The 18,870-nt window shown below is 39.4% G+C and overlaps 1 protein-coding gene across 3 annotated transcripts in view; it reads right to left on the bottom strand.

The window, feature by feature from the left end:
- Positions 1-18,870, bottom strand: part of TUB (TUB bipartite transcription factor) — a 71,511-nt gene that overhangs the window by 9,922 nt on the left and 42,719 nt on the right. For 2 of the 3 annotated variants that reach the window (XM_065682966.1, XM_065682968.1), the window contains exons 4-8: positions 17,529-17,663; positions 5,662-5,829; positions 2,154-2,225; positions 1,116-1,237; positions 55-246 (exon numbers count right to left, since the gene is read on the bottom strand). In XM_065682966.1, coding sequence (XP_065539038.1) covers positions 55-246; positions 1,116-1,237; positions 2,154-2,225; positions 5,662-5,829; positions 17,529-17,663 — 689 coding nt within the window. The remainder of the gene's footprint in view (positions 1-54; positions 247-1,115; positions 1,238-2,153; positions 2,226-5,661; positions 5,830-17,528; positions 17,664-18,870) is intronic. The other variant, XM_065682967.1, reaches the window with a different exon arrangement.

The following is an 18,870-nucleotide window of genomic DNA, read 5'->3' as shown; positions in this document are numbered from 1 at the left end:
TATTTTTTTTTATATTGAGGTGCAATTGGTATGCCATTCAAGTTATTTTATGACCTTTTTACCATGCTCCCTTTCCAAGTGGAGGTAATAAGTAGGGTACATCCCTCGGTCCATTCCCTTCTTGTCTCTTGTGATTCTGCATTTGACAGTGACACCCTGTGGAGCAGGTCTTATGGCAAATTCCTCCAGGTCATCGACATCTATGAGAGGCTCATTTGTGGAAGGACTGGGGGCTGAGGCCGCTTCCTAGAACAGTAAGCAAAATTCAGGTTTCCTCAACTTTCACTTATAAGGTTATAGGTCCAAAGAATGACATTTGATAGAAGCTGCACATTAAAACAGTAAGAACAATGGACATACTGTCTTCCTCATCCTGACTCCTCAGCAGCCTTGAAGGCAGCTTACCAAGCTTAGGATCAGTCTCCTCCAACCAGTCAAGCTCCTGACCACTGAAGGCCCAGGGAGCAGTTCCCTGCACCACTGGTGCTCAGCATACAGATACCTCTGGCAAACCAGAATAGGGTGGCTGCACTGGCAGCAAAGCAAAACCTGGCCCCCACCTCCCCATCTCACCACACTGCTTTCTTCAGAAGGGCCATACCCAAGGACAGTAATGGCCATTGCTGAAAGGAAGAAATAGGGAGAGACAGGTTAACTAGATAGAGATATAACAGAGGTGTGAAGTCAGTGCAGTACATAAAAGAGTGGGGCACCATGAACTAGTTTAGCAAGAGCTTGTGATCTAGAGTATTTGAACAAGAAAAAGCCTTCTTTTGTCTGAATAGCAGCAGCAAGAACAGGGTGAGAAAATGTTCAGAAATAAGCAATAGAAACAAAAGGTCCTTCTGAGCACCTGCAAGAGGTAGAAAGGTAAATATTTACTGTTTACCTTTCTCTTCATTCAAGTTCAGACAATATTTGCTATTCTTTTCTCCAAGTCATTATTTTCATTGCTTGCTCCTGTGAACCCTGAGAGCTATAACAGTAAATCACCTTGGAGATACTCTAGTGCATATTAAAAATGAAGCAAGAAAGCCAGGCCTATTGTGACTGCACTCTGAAATCATGCAGTACATAGTAGCCTGCATGATCTTTCTTTGGCACTCACTCCTTACCTTATTGGATTTCTTGCTCGTGGCAGATCCAGGGCGGGTATTACTGTTTAACTGTGAAGAACTGGAGCTGTCTTCATCTTCCTCATCTTCTTCCTCATCAAAATTCATGCTGCTTGAGATGCCTGAGGAGAAAGCACCACACTTATATGAAATATTAATACATTAAAACTGTCTATACTTGCTGTAAAGCAGCATTTATTATACTGTTGCACCCTTAGGCTCACAGGTGAGAGAGGGTGTGTGAGAGGGGATTTACTGTGTGAGGCCATTTACACATACAAGGATGAGACAGTACGTGCCCTGAGAAGCCAAGACATTTCAGCAAATGAGAAAGGAAATACAGTTCCCATTCCACAGGGAGGATTGAGTTACCCAGAGATACAGGAGCAATATCCAGTTAGGAATTAAATCCAGATCTCCTTCATTCACTCAAGTACTTCAAGCACAACACAAAATCTTAAACCTGAAATTGGAGTTGAGCAGACAACCTGTCACAGCCACTTGGAAACCTTAGCAATTAAAATACAAACCCTTCTACAGCATACTTTCAACTATTCCTATGTGATCTGATGAAAAGCAGATCTTAGACTGAGAAGAAACATTCACATCAAGGAAATGTTCTCATGCATATTTATTTCACATAAGAACCAGTATCAGCCTGGGCCAAAAGAACTGCCTTACAGCACTTGAAAATTTGACTTTACAAGAATTCAAAGCTTCAGACATTTCAAAGGGAAATAGAACTTTGAACATCAAATAGGACTTAGCAGCAGAAAGCGTCAATGGTGGGACATTTGCCAAGCCAAGTTTTTCAAGGAGTATCATGCAGATGAAGCTACCCTCTATTCAGGTTCAAACTCTACATTCCACATTACAGGCTACCTACACAATATTTTTTGCTAAACCAAACAAACAGAAGGAAACACTTGGTCCAGAACTGCCACTATTGGTAAGCCCAGTGCAGAAGGAGAAATGAAATGCAAAGATTTCCAGAGCCAAGCAGCATGGGCGTAATTAACTTTTTCCTTCTATACTTACCAGGAACATGATCCAGGGCGACAAGACTGGATTGGGAGGTGGAAGAGGACCAGGATGTATTTGCATGGGGATCTGGGAAAGGAAAAAATCCATGGGCTTGATTCTGCAAACCCTTAATTGAGTGAACAAGCCTAATTTGCCAACAGGACTCCACACAGGGCTAAAGGCTTACTGGATAAGGCCATAATGCTGCTGCCTGAATTCTCAGTTATGGAGATTTACTCTTTCTGTACAATCATAATTCACCTTCTATCTGTTTATACCTTCTATGACCCTCTTTTTTAGTAGTCTGAATGAAGTCAAAAAGCCCTGGATCATACTGTGAAGCTTCAGAAAACATCATCCACGCTAAACTGTTGTGTCACAAATCCTTCTGTGCATGATGTGCTCTGCACAGTGGGTTTTCAGCTTACTCCTGAATTCTAACACACACCAAAAAAAACCCTAATCGACACAAGTGGTATACACAGATCCCATACAAATACTCATTCAGTAACACTGAAAAAAGTATTTAGACTCATATCCAGATGGCATAAACTCTACCTATACCCCCGTCCCTACTGAGTCCTCATCATCTTTCTCAGGATTTATAAACTGTTCTTCTGGGACTTCCAAGGATACACAGAGACTTTCACATCAGTTAGTCTTTTGGAACACAAGCTTGGTCTGCAACAAGCAGAGACTGAACCAAACTAATGTAGAGAAATATAAACATCAGAGATGATATCAGTAATGGTTTTCTTCAGTTCAAATTTTGGAATGGAATGAAAAGAAAGAGACATGAAAAAGGTTTTTAAATAGTTTTTATGTTATTACTGCTTCCAATAACTTCAATGCCCATCCCTATAAGATAGCTTTTGACACCAGATGCACACTGGATGATGAAACAAAACTAGAATGGTAAGAGCAAGTGGATAAAAGTAAACCAGAAGCATATGCAATGCTTATATTCCATTCAGCCGCACCATGAATGGTCTCATTATTAGTTTCTTCATTTCCTCCAGTCATACACCCCACAGCAAGAAGTTTCAATAGCATCTGCTTATGCAATGGAGGCCTGAGTTCTCAGGTCAACAGGTATTTTCAAGCCTGTAGAACTCACTCATTAATAATCATAGATATTAAGCATTATTTCTTAGTTTATTTCTACATCTGTCCTCACTATTTCACCACCAATATTTTGGTGTTAAAAATTCTGTGCTGGCCTTAGTAAAGTCTGCATTCGTGATCTGTGGGAAAGAATGCTTCAGAGAGCTCCTTTTTGAACTCAGAAATCAAATCTATTCATTCGCTAAATCTCAAAACAGTTGTAAATTCAGGTGGTAAAGAAGAACTAAGACCAAATTGCTCATTCCAACTCTTTACAGAGACATACTGGAATCTGATAAATGTGAAGACTAAGTGCTAGTTATTCACTGTTAAAACTTATGGAAGTCTGTCTCTGTCCTAGTGACTCATCTGCCACAGAAGAACTCTACGTATTAAGACTTCGGAAATCAAAAGGACAAATACTCTTCCTGCAAAAAGAAAACGATTCTAGCATGGCAATTTCCAACAGATGGAGAAATCAAATAAAACATTTGGCATTTTCTTTACTTTTTTCACACTTGGGTAGCCTATAGGTTCTTGTCTTGTGACAGAACTTAACTTGCTGGGGAAGCAGAGACATGCTGAGAGAGGCTTCTCTCCACAAAGTTAGTGTCAAAGAGCAGCATGGGTACAAATCAGGGCTATGCAAATCTGGTGGGACTCAGTCTTCCCCATTGCACCAGTTAGCATTTACTTCTGTGTTCTTTTCCTTTTGGTCCTACTCCATGCAAGAGAAGAACTGGTGGGAGACAATAATTCTAAATGCTTTTCAGACCAAAGGGGACATGCCAGTAAGGACATAACACAAGCACTGAAGTGGCAGTGGGAACCCATATGAAAAGCCCCTAGCTCTACATAAAGTTTCCCATGAATACTGGGATACTCAAAACTTTCTAACAAGCCTCCTCTGCTGGTACCAAGTAGCAAACCACACATAGTAAAAATATTGTATGGAGGTGCTGCTAGCTGCAGTCTTGTCTTAATACCTTTTGTTTGTGTCTCACAGAGCATAGCTCTGGTTTTAATTAAAATGAGTAAACCTCAGCATTCCCAGCTTTAAAAAGTGCCTTCCCCCGACTTGAAGCATATTGATGGTCCACTCTTAGCCGTGTGTGTACTCAGACCTGATAAAAAAACCATCATACCATATATTTAAGAATATAGAGCAACAAAGCAAAACTAAACCAAAACAAAATGAAAACAGCAATCCACTGCTTCCATTAAAAAATCAACAAAAAATTGGGGAGAATAAAAATATATCCTGGGAAAAAAAACATCAAAAGTAGAAATGTCCCCTAGAGTAAAAATCCGAGTGCTCTGACCTAATTTGAGAAGTATGTTCGTAGTTTTTAAATCAAGCAGCTTTAGTAGTGTGCCTGATGATTAAACATTCCGAGCCACAGTTTAAGGCAACACAATCACCACACAGATCAGAACTTGTTAGTCATGCCCAGCATCCCTCGGACTCAAATGCCCAGGAAACACCACACTTGGAGAAAAGCTGCCCATTTCAGTTGAAGCTGCTCACATCTGCAGAGTAATGTCCCAGAAAAAAATGAATCTTAGTGAGAACTGCTCTGCAGACAAGAAGCGGGCATTTAGGTATGAATAGTCTATTCTAGATAAGTCAAGTTTGTACTTACATTTTGCTCTTTATACACAAAGAGTTTATTCTTAAAGCCTCAGAGCACTCTTGGCTTGAGCCATCTTTGCTTCAAAAGCTGCACACTGAAGAAGAACAACTCCAAAGCAAAAGCCTTCAGAAAAAGCTTTGTGAGGATTTTGGGAATTTTTTTCCTTCCTACAGTTGATGTCTAATGAGAGCTAATAACAGCACAGGAAGGAAGGGACAGATGCATGAATGTGTACATACACAATCTATCTCCCAAATCATGCGTGCCTCTACAAAAACAAAAACCACAAAACAAAAATTCCACAACATTTGGGGACTATACATGGGAAATGCTGCAGAATACACAGGGCTGTAATCTTCACCTCGCAAGCACAAACACACATTATGAAAACACGAACAATGTTTAACTGGCAACACAACTAAAATTAATACTCTAGTTTGAATGTTGCTATTCTGCTGCTATCCCGCTTAACCCTCAAGTAAGTGATTTCCAGAGCTGTACAACATAAAAATGTGAGCAGGTGGATATGAGCGTTAGCATCTGCCTGGTACCTTAACAACACCACTGCACTGCAGATGGGAAAGCCTGGAGAGCTCTTGTTCCTTGGCACAAGTGAGAACATTTTTATTTTTTTTAGATAATAGAATAGAGCCTAACAAGCTCTTAGGAGAAGAAACACAAAGTAACATTCTCTGCTTAGGTTAGGGCCGAGAATGAGAAGAGGAAAAGGAGGCAGCATACATCTAGCAAGCAATGAGACCATGAAAGCATCTTTGACTACTTACCTTTTTTCTGCATTGCTGTTCTAAGATCTTGTTTGCTTTGCTGTTGTTGGCCACTAGCTGTTTTCTCTCCATCATCTTCATCATGGCTAGACTGTCCAACAGTAAGAATCTGTACCTGACCTCCTATCTTCTGAACATCATCTTGAAAAGCAGCTGGGCCATCAATCCCTGTCAGACAACATCAAAAGCCTCAGTTGTCTTTGTGTCAAGGAGTTACTGAAAAGAGACATGCTCACTCACAAAAAGCATCTTTTCTAAGACTCAGAGATCAGAGATTCACATTCAGTAATACTTCTAGACTTAAACAAGACTAAACTAGCCTCCAAGGCAAATATCTTACTTCCCACACACTGCACTAGAGAATCTCCACGAGGTGAACCGGATTTCGCTGTTGCCTGCCTCACCCCTAAAGCACACCCACCCATGCACCAGAAACACTGAAAACTAAGCAGAAAATAAATGCACTTCAGAGGATCAACATAGAAAACACATGCAGATTTCATAAGGACACACAACTGCTGCAGAAACAGGTAAGAGTGAGTCCCAGATTATTCCATGTCCCCTGATAAACAACACTGCTGGTATGAAACAGTGCTTCAAAGTTTCAGAAACCTGGACAACTCACAAGTATATTTAGCAGTGTACACAACAGGAAGAGCAGCACATTAACAAGCCTAAATATGCTTGCTGAATTAGTAAATTGCTATACAGTTAAAACATCAGAGTTAAACTACAAAGAAGACAATACATATTCATTGACTCCTCCATCCTCTGAGATGGACATGGTCCTGGGAAACCCACTCTGAGGTTCCCAGAGTCCCCAGGGGCGCCTTACTGCTTCATGCTGCTATGCTGTGGCTTCTGATGACAGCCAGGAAGAAACTACTTCCTTACACCTGTAAATCACCTCTAAAGACAGAAAATGAAAACACGGGGTGGGGTGTGTTCTTATCACAAGTTAACTTTGGGTTTTTTCTCACGATACGAAGTTAAAACATGAGATTGCAAATATACTTCAACTCTTGGTTAAGACTTAGTGCTAGCATGTACTACTATGTTAGCCATAAAAAAATGCACACTTGCACCAACAAAAATGCTAGTATTATTACGTATGATGTAGTAAATAACATCAGACTGTATACTGTTGCTGTTCAGAAATACTTTGTTAAAAAGCAAGCAACACAGTGAAGAATTAACAAACATTATAGAGAACTAGTTGAGTAAAAGAATTTGGTGCTTCCCTCACCAAACAGAGCTAAATAAATTCTGTAAGAAGGAGCTGTAGGGATTGGGATTTTTTCAGTGTGAGCTGTAGCAGAAGTCTCCAAGAACACCATTCCAACCTGCTCTGCCAGCCGCTGTCAACTTGCATTAAAAGACAACTGGATTATACATTTAGCATGCTTCACTGTACTTTCCATACTTGCTCTCACTGCAGCTGCAGTATAAAGCACAAGTGGAAAAAAGAGTGGTCCACACCCTGAGGAACAGCACTGGCTGTGCAACTACCTAAGAGCATGCAGTCCGACACTGCAGAAACATTAAATTCACAGAGTTCAAGACCACAAGGAATTCCTGACTCATCTACATCACACAGACCCTTATCTAGCAGTTTCTGCACCAACCCTGTAAATTCTGATTTACTTACAGTAAAGCTAATAACAACTTGCTACAAATAAACAAGCTGTCTCTCCAACCTTGAAGGACTAAATCAAGTCCATGAAAATATTTCTTTCATTTTGGTAGGATGATGGTTTCAGACAGAAGCTCTGTGTGATGCAAAATACAATTTCCTGCGTTGCAGGTATAATACGGCAGTGAACAGAACAGCATTCTTCTTAAAACCTCAGGATAAGTACTACAGCAAAGGTGCTCTAGAACAGACAGAGAGATGCTGAGATCCACCATGGCATTTTCAACAGCTTTAACCATATTAACCATTATCACTAAAGTGGCTGCCTAAAGTTAAGTTCTTACCTAAATACTCTGAATTTCAAAAGTATTAAGCATCCACGAGTTTAACAAAATGCTCATACCTCATGCATATCTGTCTAGCCCATTATTAAGCTTCAGACAACACAAACCTAATTTTGAGAACTCATTTCAAAAAGGAACAAACCATCTTATTGTTCAAAGCAGACACTGACCTGCAGCAAATGAAATGCCTTCAACAGTGTTAAGACACTGCACTGAGGCTGTTTTTTTCTGATGCCTGCAGAACATCTGCGCTCACATCCCATGCTGTCAGGAACATCACGTATTGCTAGGCATTAGGACAAAGGCTACACTGCTAGGTCACACTTTTAGAGAAGAATAATCAATTTCAGTGTTCTGAGGAGTGCATCACTGATAGTGTGTGTTATTAAGCATTATGAACAGTTCCACTGGCAACCCCATTTAAGGGAATGGAAGATGCACCCAGACAGAAAGGAGGAAAAAAAAGAACCTCCACTGCATTAGAATACTGTAGATGGTTCGCGACAAATGCAGCATTAACTATTTAATATTTGTGTGCATGAACACATCTTGGTTGCTATATGCAGATGTATAAAATGGCATTAAATGCAAACACACATACATGCTTCTTTTTTCTGTATCATGAGATATAAGTGTATATCTTTGTAAGTCATAGTTCAAAAGGCAGCTTTACCATCACCTATTGTCTGAAAACACTTCCAAGCTTGTCTAATTGTGATACTCAAGGTGGATGTCTCCCTATGTTCTCACTTTCTTTACCTTGTGATTCCTTCCTACCTACTTACTGGAAAGACAGTTCACTGTGCAATAAAACAAACCGTTCATGTCTATAGTTATAAGTTTCCCAGTTTAAGGACAGGGTCAAAAGAGGCAAAAAAGCTGAGCAGGCTGTGCCAAAAAAGAAAGTCTTTATTGATACAGTCAGCATTTTCTACAGCTTTTCTGAAAAATCAGATAGAAGAAAGCCTGATAGAGATGTCCTTGAACACCTGCTAAGAAGAAAAGGGAATTTTTGACTATGAAGGAGGGCAGGGAGGAAATACGAAGACTTGAAACAACCCCCAGAATACCAATCCCTTCAGTAACGGCCTTCTGGTAAACTTTAACATGGTGATGTCTTGGATGAAACCCAGAAATGAAAACAAAGAGATAATGAAAAAAAAATGCAACAGAAAATTGGCATTCACTGGCATTTCCACCCTATAAACTACTATTTATCAAAGCCTATATTCTGTCAGCACTTAATCTAGAGTATTTATAAACAGACAGCACCATGCTCTTAAAAACTAGTAATCTAAACTACCTTGTAGAATGTTTTTATAACCTGAATTAATCTAAATTGTAAGAAATTCAAAATACATTAGGTGGACATGCACTTAATTTTGATCTCAGGTATGGGATTTTTAGATAGGATCTTTTTCTTTTGCTTTAAATACACAAAATGTTGGCTATCTACACACAAAAAGCACAAGACCCAGGCCTGGAATGAGGGAAGAGAGAAAAAGGTATGGGGAAAAAAAGGACTGCTACTGAAAGCCTTGGGAAAGGAATTAAGTGGTAAAATTTTGCTTAGTGTTTTTGATGTATGAGAAACAAATCTAAACCTTTATGCATCTTATGATACCTCACTATGCCTATTTGAAACTTCAGCTTCTAAGGATGTATCAACCCAAAATCCATTCAGTCTCACTGGATTTAGTAACAATACATTTCAAGAATATGAAGTCAAGAGCTTGTTTTACTGTTCCAATCCTTCAATTTAAAGAAATCTCCTTATGGGAGCATAAATTTCTCTGTCCTAGGTCTCCATCAGTTGGACGCTGAATAGCTTCCAACAATTTTAATATGTCCTATAGATAAATGCTAAAATAAACATAGGTGAGCCATCTCAGTTCTACTAGATGTAGTTATCAAATTTCTTTCTGACAAAGTAAGTACAGACTACATGTCTATGTATCCTAAAGTATATCCCTCCTCCTTGACCTTACAGATCTAGAGGTCAGTTTTGGGGTGGGTTTTTTTCCCCACAATAGCACTAGTAGACCATTACAAGTGCAGTTCTGGGTACCCATTTGAGTTTCATGCATTCTTATTTCAGCTTCGCAATCTTCAACATTATTTTGCAGAAAAGAAATACACTTCCTAACCCTATTTGCAAGGGGGTAACTAAGGGCCTAGTCATTTTGAATTCAAACCTTAGATCAGTCCCTTGAATAGTCCTATCTAAACCTAGAATCTGTAACAGAATTAAGTCTAAATGGAACTTTCCCTCAAAACTGGATAGAAATTAAGCCTTTCTAGACACTGCACCAGAGAAATTCTCAGTCATGAGAGTCCAAAGGCACTATAATGCTACAGCAAAGTAAGAAAATTAAAGAGGATACGCAGAACTGCAATTTTTATTATTTCACTACTCAAGAAATAATTAAGAAAGAGTACTGAAAAGTTTTAAGGGGTGGAGGAACAATGTCAAATGGAAGGAAAAGATTACCTGTTACCAAGCTATGTACGACAGCTGATGCATGTGGCCATCACTGATAGATGAGCACGAGATCAAACACTAGGAAAGATTTTGCTATCTGACAGTAGTACACGATGCACAATGGTAGTCTTGAAAAAATTAGTTACAGATTAAATACGTGACAAACTACCCAGCAGCAAATTACAGGCATAAGCATGGTGAGTCAGCTCTCCAGAACATTATTTAAGTATTTGGCTATATACAACATGAATCCCCAGTAATTGGATCTTGCAGGAAAAGAATCTAATTGTATTTATACACAGCATGTTCCTCTCTGCATGTATTTATACATGCAAAGATTTTGCTGTGAAAAGATTTTCAGCAAATGTTATTTCCTCTTGGTTCTTTCACATGAACTTGTAAGTACAGGAAAGAATGATTAACTGATTATTTACAGAGTCTTTAATGCTCCTAGGACACCATGAAAAGACAGATTCCTAAATTACCTGACAATAACCGTTAGAATAAATGAAGAATTTCTTCACAGGACATTTGCAAACTAAGAAAGAAACTAAAACAAAAGTATCATACATCAGAGAGAACTGATTTTGCTCAGTGATTGAACATCAAACAAGATTACATACCAGGAAAGGAACACAGCACAGAGAACAAGTATTTCTGTCCCTACTTTACACATGAGGAACTGCAAGATAGATACAAAAATTCTTGTTCTCTTTTTATAAAACACTTAGGGCACAAATTCAACATGTGAAGTCAGGCATACTGCTCACAGACAAAGTTTTAAGAATATGCTTGAACCCTTTGCAGATCAGATCTGAAGAGTTGACTGAGGTCAGGTGGGAGGTCTCTGGAACCAGAGAAAATCTCAAGCCACATTTTCTGACCTCAGTTACCTACAATAAGGGTTATACAATAATTATGTCCTTCCTCTACAAACAAGCTGACAGCAAATGCAGGCACACTAGATACCAGGTTAGATTAGGTCTGACACAGAAGTCATACCCATGTGAAAAATGCTCAATGCTGAGGCCAGCATTGAGCCGAGTATATTAGCATTTAATCACAGAACAGTGGTACAAGAAAATACTATTGCACAAATCAGTAAGTGGAAAAGGTTCTTTCTCAGAATGATTGCTTAGGAAGCTCCAAGAAAATGGTTAGAATCAAGTATCATGAAACTTCATCTTCTAGAAATTTAGAACTCCATTGCTTAAAAAAATAACAATAAAAAAATAATCTCTTTCTCTCACTGCTGGGTGAGAGAAAGAATTTACTGAAAACCAAGAATGTTTAAAAGGTGGGAAACGCTTTTTTTTTAGTCTGTTTTAGGACTGAATAACCTCAAGTACATTGTAGCTGTCAATATTTTGCAAGCCATTTCCCAGTATACGCCCTTTCTCATACGAGCTGTTCACTCACTGATATGGGTTCAAGCAACTGCAAAATCACAGAGGGATTTGTTTATAGGGATGGGGGGCAAATAGAAAGCTTTTTTAGGAAAGGACCTCTGGAGGTGATTGAGCCCAAACTTCCATCAAAAGAAGGACTATTGATAACACCAGATCAGGTCACTAAAAAGCAAGTGCTTGAGCACCAAGCTCTACATTCACTGTGATGAAATCTAAAAAACTCTGGCAGGAACTCAGCTTTCATAAATCTCTACCCTGAGGAGGCTAAAATGACTTTTTCGCAATCAAGTCCATGTGTTGCCAAAGCACATCCTGAAAGGGTTGTCAGATCTAGAAATAACTGGACTTTTCTTGCTGGAAACTCTTTTATTGTTCCTCCTGCCCTTTCTCTTTAATGTGCAAGGAACAGAAGCCAAGATAAATCTACTATACATGAACCTCCCTCCCCCTGTCAAAAAGGAAGTGCTACAGTGAGAAATGATAAGTATCCAACAAATGGTCCTGCTTTCTTAGGCAGCCAGAGCTAATGCAGTTGCTTGTTACATATAAAAATGGAACAGGAGGCACAAATCAAAACAGACAGACAAGCGTGAAAGAAAGAACAGAAACACAGAAGCAGCAAACCAAATCAAAACATGAAATAGCCATCCTGGCAGAAAAACTGCTGTATGTCAAAGCAGCTCGCTTGCTTTCTGGCTCTCATAAAAACAGCAGGGAATACCCAACATACTATATATACATTTAATGTACAATGTAAAAAAAAAGTTGCTGGGAAGGTATCATTTATTTGAACATTTTAAATTCATCAAGATTTCTGATTTCCATGACAAAAATCATAATGCCCAAGGCATTGAGTGAACCAGTGCAGTTCAAAGCAGGGGTTTTGTAGAATGTATTTACATGCTGTAAGTACAAGAGTGCTAGGAAGAAAACCCCAAAACGACAGCTTTTCACAGAATGATTCCTGAATTTTCTTAAAAGATTTCCCTTTGATTTAACTCCTGGTTTGCAGATTTTATGGGTCTTTTTAAAGGTTCCATTTTATCTTCCTGATTTGTGTTTGCTCCATTCATTGCACATAGTCAAAAAAAACACTTTATCCAGGATATTTATTAATTTCTTCATAAACATACATTGGGGAGAAAAAACAACCAAACAAAAACCCCACACCACTATGCACCTGTAATACTTTCATGAATCTCGATTTTTAAAGAATCATCAAGGTATTTGATACCTAAAGATGCTGTGGTTTTGTACTTGTAATACTATGCAGGGTAAATACTTTTCATAGGTTCCTGCCACAACCGTTTTCATTTGTTTGCAGTATTTTTCTGTTGAACAATCCAACAATCCTGTTCAGTAATGGCCTTAGTCACCCCTCACTAGCATCACAAACCAAACCAGAATTTAATCCACTATTTCCACTGGAAAGACAACCATATTCATATTAATTCATTATAGAATCATAGAATCATAGAATAGTTAGGGTTGGAAAGGACCTTAAGATCATCCAGTTCCAACCCCTCTGCCATGGGCAGGGACACCTCACACTAAACCATGCCACCCAAGGCTCTGCCCAACCTGGCCTTGAACACTCCCAGGGATGGAGCATTCACAACCCCCCTGGGCAACAACCCATTCCAGTGCCTCAGCACCCTTACAATAAAGAACTTCTTCCTTATATCCAGTCTAAACTTCCCCTCTTTAAGTTTTAACCCATTACCCCTTGTCCTGTCACTACAGTCCCTAATGAAGAGTCCCTCCCCAGCATCCTTATAGGCCCCCTTCAGATACTGGAAGGCTGCTATGAGGTCTCCACGCAGCCTTCTCTTCTCCAGGCTGAACAGCCCCAGCTTTCTCATCCTGTCTTCATACGGGAGGTGCTCCAGTCCCCTGATCATCCTCGTGGCCCTCCTCTGGACTTGTTCCAACAGTTCCATGTCCTTTTTATGTTGAGGACACCAGAACTGCACACAATACTCCAGGTGAGGTCTCACAAGAGCAGAGTAGAGGGGCAGGATCACCTCCTTCGACCTGCTGGTCACGCTCCTTTTGATGCAGCCCAGGATACGGTTGGCTTTCTGGGCTGCGAGCACACACTGAAGCTGGCTCATGTTCATTTTCTCATTGACCAACACCCCCAAGTCCTTCTCCGCAGGGCTGCTCTGAATCTCTTCTATGCGCAATCTGTAGCTCTGCCTGGCATTGCTCCAACCCAGGTGTAGGACCTTGCACTTGTCATGGTTGAACTTCATAAGGCTGGCATCAGCCCACCTCACAAGCATGTCAAGGTCCCTCTGGATGGCATCCCTTCCCTCCAGTGTATCAACCAAACCACACAGCTTGGTGTCATCAGCAAACTTGCTGAGGGCGCACTCAATCCCACTGTCCATGTCACTGACAAAGATGTTGAACAAGACCGGTCCCAACACCGATCCCTGAGGGACACCACTCATTACAGGTCTCCTGCCAGACACTGATCTATTTACTACAACATATTTTGTTTGGGTTTCTTCCCAATACTGAATACTACGTCAAACAATAAACTGGGAGACCAAAGCTTTCAGGAATACCAGCTTAGTGAGCTAAGCTACTATAAAGCATCCTAAATTTACTGCATTTGCAGGCTCTGTCTCACCAAAGTGATGTTTCTTTTTAAAAACAGGCAGAGTGTATAACTTGATAATTCCATTAATAATGAAATACCAGTAATAATCACCGATATAGGGGAAAAGAAAGCTAAGTACCCTACTACCCAGCACAGAATTACAAAATGCACTGACCCCTAAGTTGAGAGGCACAAACAGCTCTACATGAGCAATTAGCCACATTCCTCTTGTTGCCTAATGTCAGCGTAACCTCATTAAACCTAATGTTTCCTTCTCGTTTGTCTTTAGCACATTGTTCTGATCATAGTTTCATTGTTCTCTGAGCCACTTAAAAATGCATTACACATCTAAGACCAGAGTACAATCATTACACTACATCTTCAAGAGCTATTCATGTATAAGTCAATGATTTTCTTTCTGAATTAGCTTATTATTCACAGGATCTGGTCTATAGGTTCTTTTTTCTTAAATCACAAACAGATTGGCTATGCTTGGAAAGGTAATGCTCACTGTAGTTAAATTCTAACAGAAACCTTTAAAATGTTATTTTAGCATATGAAGGGCATTTATCCTGCTTGTTTACAGGACATACAAAGGTTACAGCCAGAGTAGTCAGAGTGGAGACAAAACCTGCAATGCTAAAAGCAGAACCTAAAACTTTCAAGATTTCACTTAATTACCAATGAACTTTCTCCAACAAAATCTCTTGTGCCACAAAATGGCATAAAACAATTCACCCTTCATCCATTTCCAATACTTAGATCTTAAGTCGTTAGCAAATCCATTCAATTTATTTTTTTTTTCAAGATTCACACTCTTAACAGTAATGAAAAAATGATACAAGTTCTACTACAGGGTCCTGCTTATCACTTCCATTTTCTTCATTCCTAAAGAACATGAACTAGCTATATCTGCAGTGGATTGATCAGTAAAATCCCTCAGGAATTTTAAAGTTGCATTTGGTTTTACTTTTTCAACCAAAACCAAAATATTTTGCAGCTTCAGTAGGGATGTAAGAACAGAAATCCAGTTATAATCCCCTGCAAACACTAGTTTTACAACACTATCAAACGTAAACTAGGTATGATTCCAAGGGTGAAATTATACGTGAATGAACAGTTAAATACCACTGTGCAAAAAAAGTAGATGAGCTGGATGAGAAGATGCTGCGTGTATGCTCTGAACACACTTCAACTGACAGGGATGCTTGTTGCTTGAGATTTGTTACTAGTCATCAACAAAACCTTCAGGAGAGGAGGTACTCAAAATTTTCTTTAGTATAGTTGATGAATAACACCTCCACTCCATGGAAATATACACAAGATGCCATTGATGGGCAAATGCTGAAGGCGAGAGAAGACTACAGCAGGATAAGCAATAAGAACTGCAGCAAAAGCAGAGGTTTTTACAGCTAAGAATATTAGTTTCCACCATGCAGAGCAGTTATTAGCATGCAAAAGCTCTCGGTCTACATTAAGTTGTGTTACTTTTACTGACACAGCTTGCTTATATTAAAGTATGTCAACATTTGCCTGTTTGGGGAATTTTTCAGAAAATTAATAAAAATATTATTGGCATATAAGAAAAATACTAGGTGTTACCTGCTGAGAGGTAATAGAAAACTGTGCAACTCCTTCACAGTAAGCACACAGTGCTCAGGGGCTAACTTAACTTGCCTACATCTAGCAGTAAATTTGAAGACAGCTATCGATCCTGGGCAGCCCCAGCATGCGTGTGACTGGCATCTGCAGAACGGCCCTGGAAATCACACTCAAATGATTACTGCTTCTCGCTTTGTGCTGGAACTGACCAGCACAGCTCTGAAGTTCTGAACATAGCACAGACACGGACACCCCATGAAGCAAACCAGGCACTATAAGATCAAACAGAGCCTCAAGGTCATGTAGTAACCATGATTTAAGTACTACCCTGCACAACGCTCAGTTACAGCCTATGACAGGTTTACCTTTCAACTAGTAAAAGAATTTTTACTTTTCAACAAGATGCACTTCAAAGTAAAATTTGGCAGCTGTATCACTATGCTGCAGTCGCATTACTTTTTGCATTAAATTGAGAAACATTAAGTTTATGTTCAATTATTTTGCCAACAATTTTTATATTCTCATTATTTTACCTTCGACTTTTATTTATTTTTAGCCTAGGTATTGACACACACCATCTTTTTTTAAATATCTGGATAAAGTGCTTGCCTCAGGGCCAGACCAAGGCCTGTCTAACCTAGGGCTTTCTTTTTAGCCAGAGAGACTAAAGACATAGTGATGCTGTAGATTGAGATCTCAATAATGGAGCTGCAATATGTAAAATATGTGTGAAGGATTTGGAAAAGGTAGGCTCAAGTCCTGCAAAATCCCTGTAGGTAAGCCCCAATAGTCTGACCTCAGTAATTACCTTTATTAGTCATTGCTACTTTTAAATAGACTTGTCAAGGATATACACTATTTTCTTACTTAAGCAGTAATGGAGAGACTGTTGGACATACACAAGACAAGAATACAGTACAGTCCAGGCAGGATAGTGTTACACTGACTTTATCCAAGAACTGCACATAACTGGAAAGGTATTTATTAGTCATTTACCATCAAATAAAAAGAAACTGTATGTGGTACAAAAACCTCTCTTTGTGAGTGCGCACACACATATACACAAAATTTGAATACCTCTGAAGTAGATCATGTTACTTCTTCCATCACTATGTAGCTCAAATAGTAAATCTAATAATGGCAATGTCATTTCCACCTACCCCTTTGTCATTGTCAGTAGTGTATTTTTTGTCTACCTACTCTCACCCAAAATCATTACAGAATTTTTTTCATACAAACACCCCCATATGTCGACCAGGTGAGACAGAGTAACACTGAAATAACAACCTGAAGAACCCTTTTGAGAATGCTATCCCAGTTTTGCTGAATTGATTTACAAAATGCCTACTTACACTTCTAATTTGTACAGCTCAAGCCTCAGCAAGACTGGAAAGAACTGACTGCAATTTAAGGCTCTTTCGCCAAACTGCATTACATGCAGACAGTCTAAAGAAACCACATTGATGTATGATGACTCTCATTTCTTTAACACAGCAGGAAAACACCAGCTATTTTTCCACCAGTACTTTTTCCCTCCTCTGCAATTTGAACGCTCTCCTTTAGGAAAAGACTCAGTTTACAAATTTCAGCCCTCCTTCACTTCCAGGTTATACATGCCAAAGCAAGACCAGACCACTCACATTTTCCAATCTCACAAAATTTTCAAGAAATTACTTTCAGGCTCTTTACAAAAATTCAAAGAATATATTTTTTTTTTTTTCTTAAAGAAAAGAGAAAGATGCATTTTGCAGTCAATTCCACATCTGACATTCAGCTGCATGCAGCTAACCTTTGTGTTTCCCTTTTTTCTCCTTTCTGGTGCCGCCAGTCTGACAGCTCGCAGCTGCGGCCTTGGTTTTTTTAGTTGGTTTCGGAGCTTGGGCATCCACTACCACCTTTACATCTTCCTGCTCGGCCTCCTGCACTGCTTGAGAGATTCAGGGTACCCCACCGTAAAGAAAACAGAGAGAGAAGAAAGAAACAAAGAGAGATGAGAGAACGAATTGAGAACTCTGTGAAGGTATAAAAGCATAAGCAGACACAGCAGAGTTTGTTTGGTATTTCAGACAATTCATGCAGACAGGACAGTCAAATAAACCATAATTTGCAAAGCTACAGTAAACCTGAAAGTGTTAGGTTAGCTGGAATGTATTGCCTAGCTTTTTTCCTCCTTCCAATAATCTATTAGCTCCTAACTTTCAGGCCAAAAGTGACATCAGAATATTAATGTGTTGCTGAGCTATTGTAGGAAGCACTTTTCCTCACAGTAAAGCTCTGCCAGACTGATCATCAACTGTGGCGGCATGAAGCCAGAAAAATTGTATTTAGAGTTTGTACTGGCTGTGCTTAAACCTACATCTTAACCCTGAAAACAAGGAATCATTGGAAGGTTATTTTCAAAATACAGCTTGCACAGTTGTATATATCACAGCATGATGAACAGAATGGCCACGTATTTTATGGTGAAACTACACCCAAGCCAAAACCACAAACTCCTCCTATTTTGTAACATATGCAAAAACTAATTAGTTCCTTAGAAGTCTCAGTATAATATGCATGGCATGAACTGTGAATGTCAGTGTAATTCATGCAATGCCAATTGTTTTCGAAGTAAAAGGATGCTTTATCATTTTCTAAAAGCATGACACACTTTGAGGTCAATATTTGAATCTGTGAAAGCAACACACAGTAACTCTTTCTTCTAGCCAGGCCAAACCTTGAAGTGAAATAATACTGAGTTTACAAAGACATAAATGTAACTACCTTTGGGAAATACAACAAAATAATCAACTTTACCCCCCTAAGGAAACAACTTGTAAGTGGGCACTAAGAGATGTTGGTGCCAGCTGTTGGTCACTGTCAGTTACTAAGCTCCACTGGCTTCACGTGGTGACTGTGGTTTATCTCAGATGGAGACGGCCTCCCACCATCCCTTTCTTTTTCTCAAAACCAAAGTGCTTTATTTAAAAGGATAAAAACAGTCCACTAAGGAACCTTACCAGAAAGAACTGGTTCCCCATAAAATTACTTTTAAAATATCCTGAGAAACTAAATAAACCCCAAAAGGCCAAATGATGCTCAATGACATGTGGACTGCCAGTAATGTCTCTCTGAAGGGGGAAATTTGGTCT

The sequence above is a fragment of the Lathamus discolor genome, chromosome 6 (assembly GCF_037157495.1).
Source record: "Lathamus discolor isolate bLatDis1 chromosome 6, bLatDis1.hap1, whole genome shotgun sequence".
Taxonomy (NCBI): domain Eukaryota; kingdom Metazoa; phylum Chordata; class Aves; order Psittaciformes; family Psittacidae; genus Lathamus; species Lathamus discolor.
This window is presented reverse-complemented; position numbering and strand designations above follow the sequence as displayed.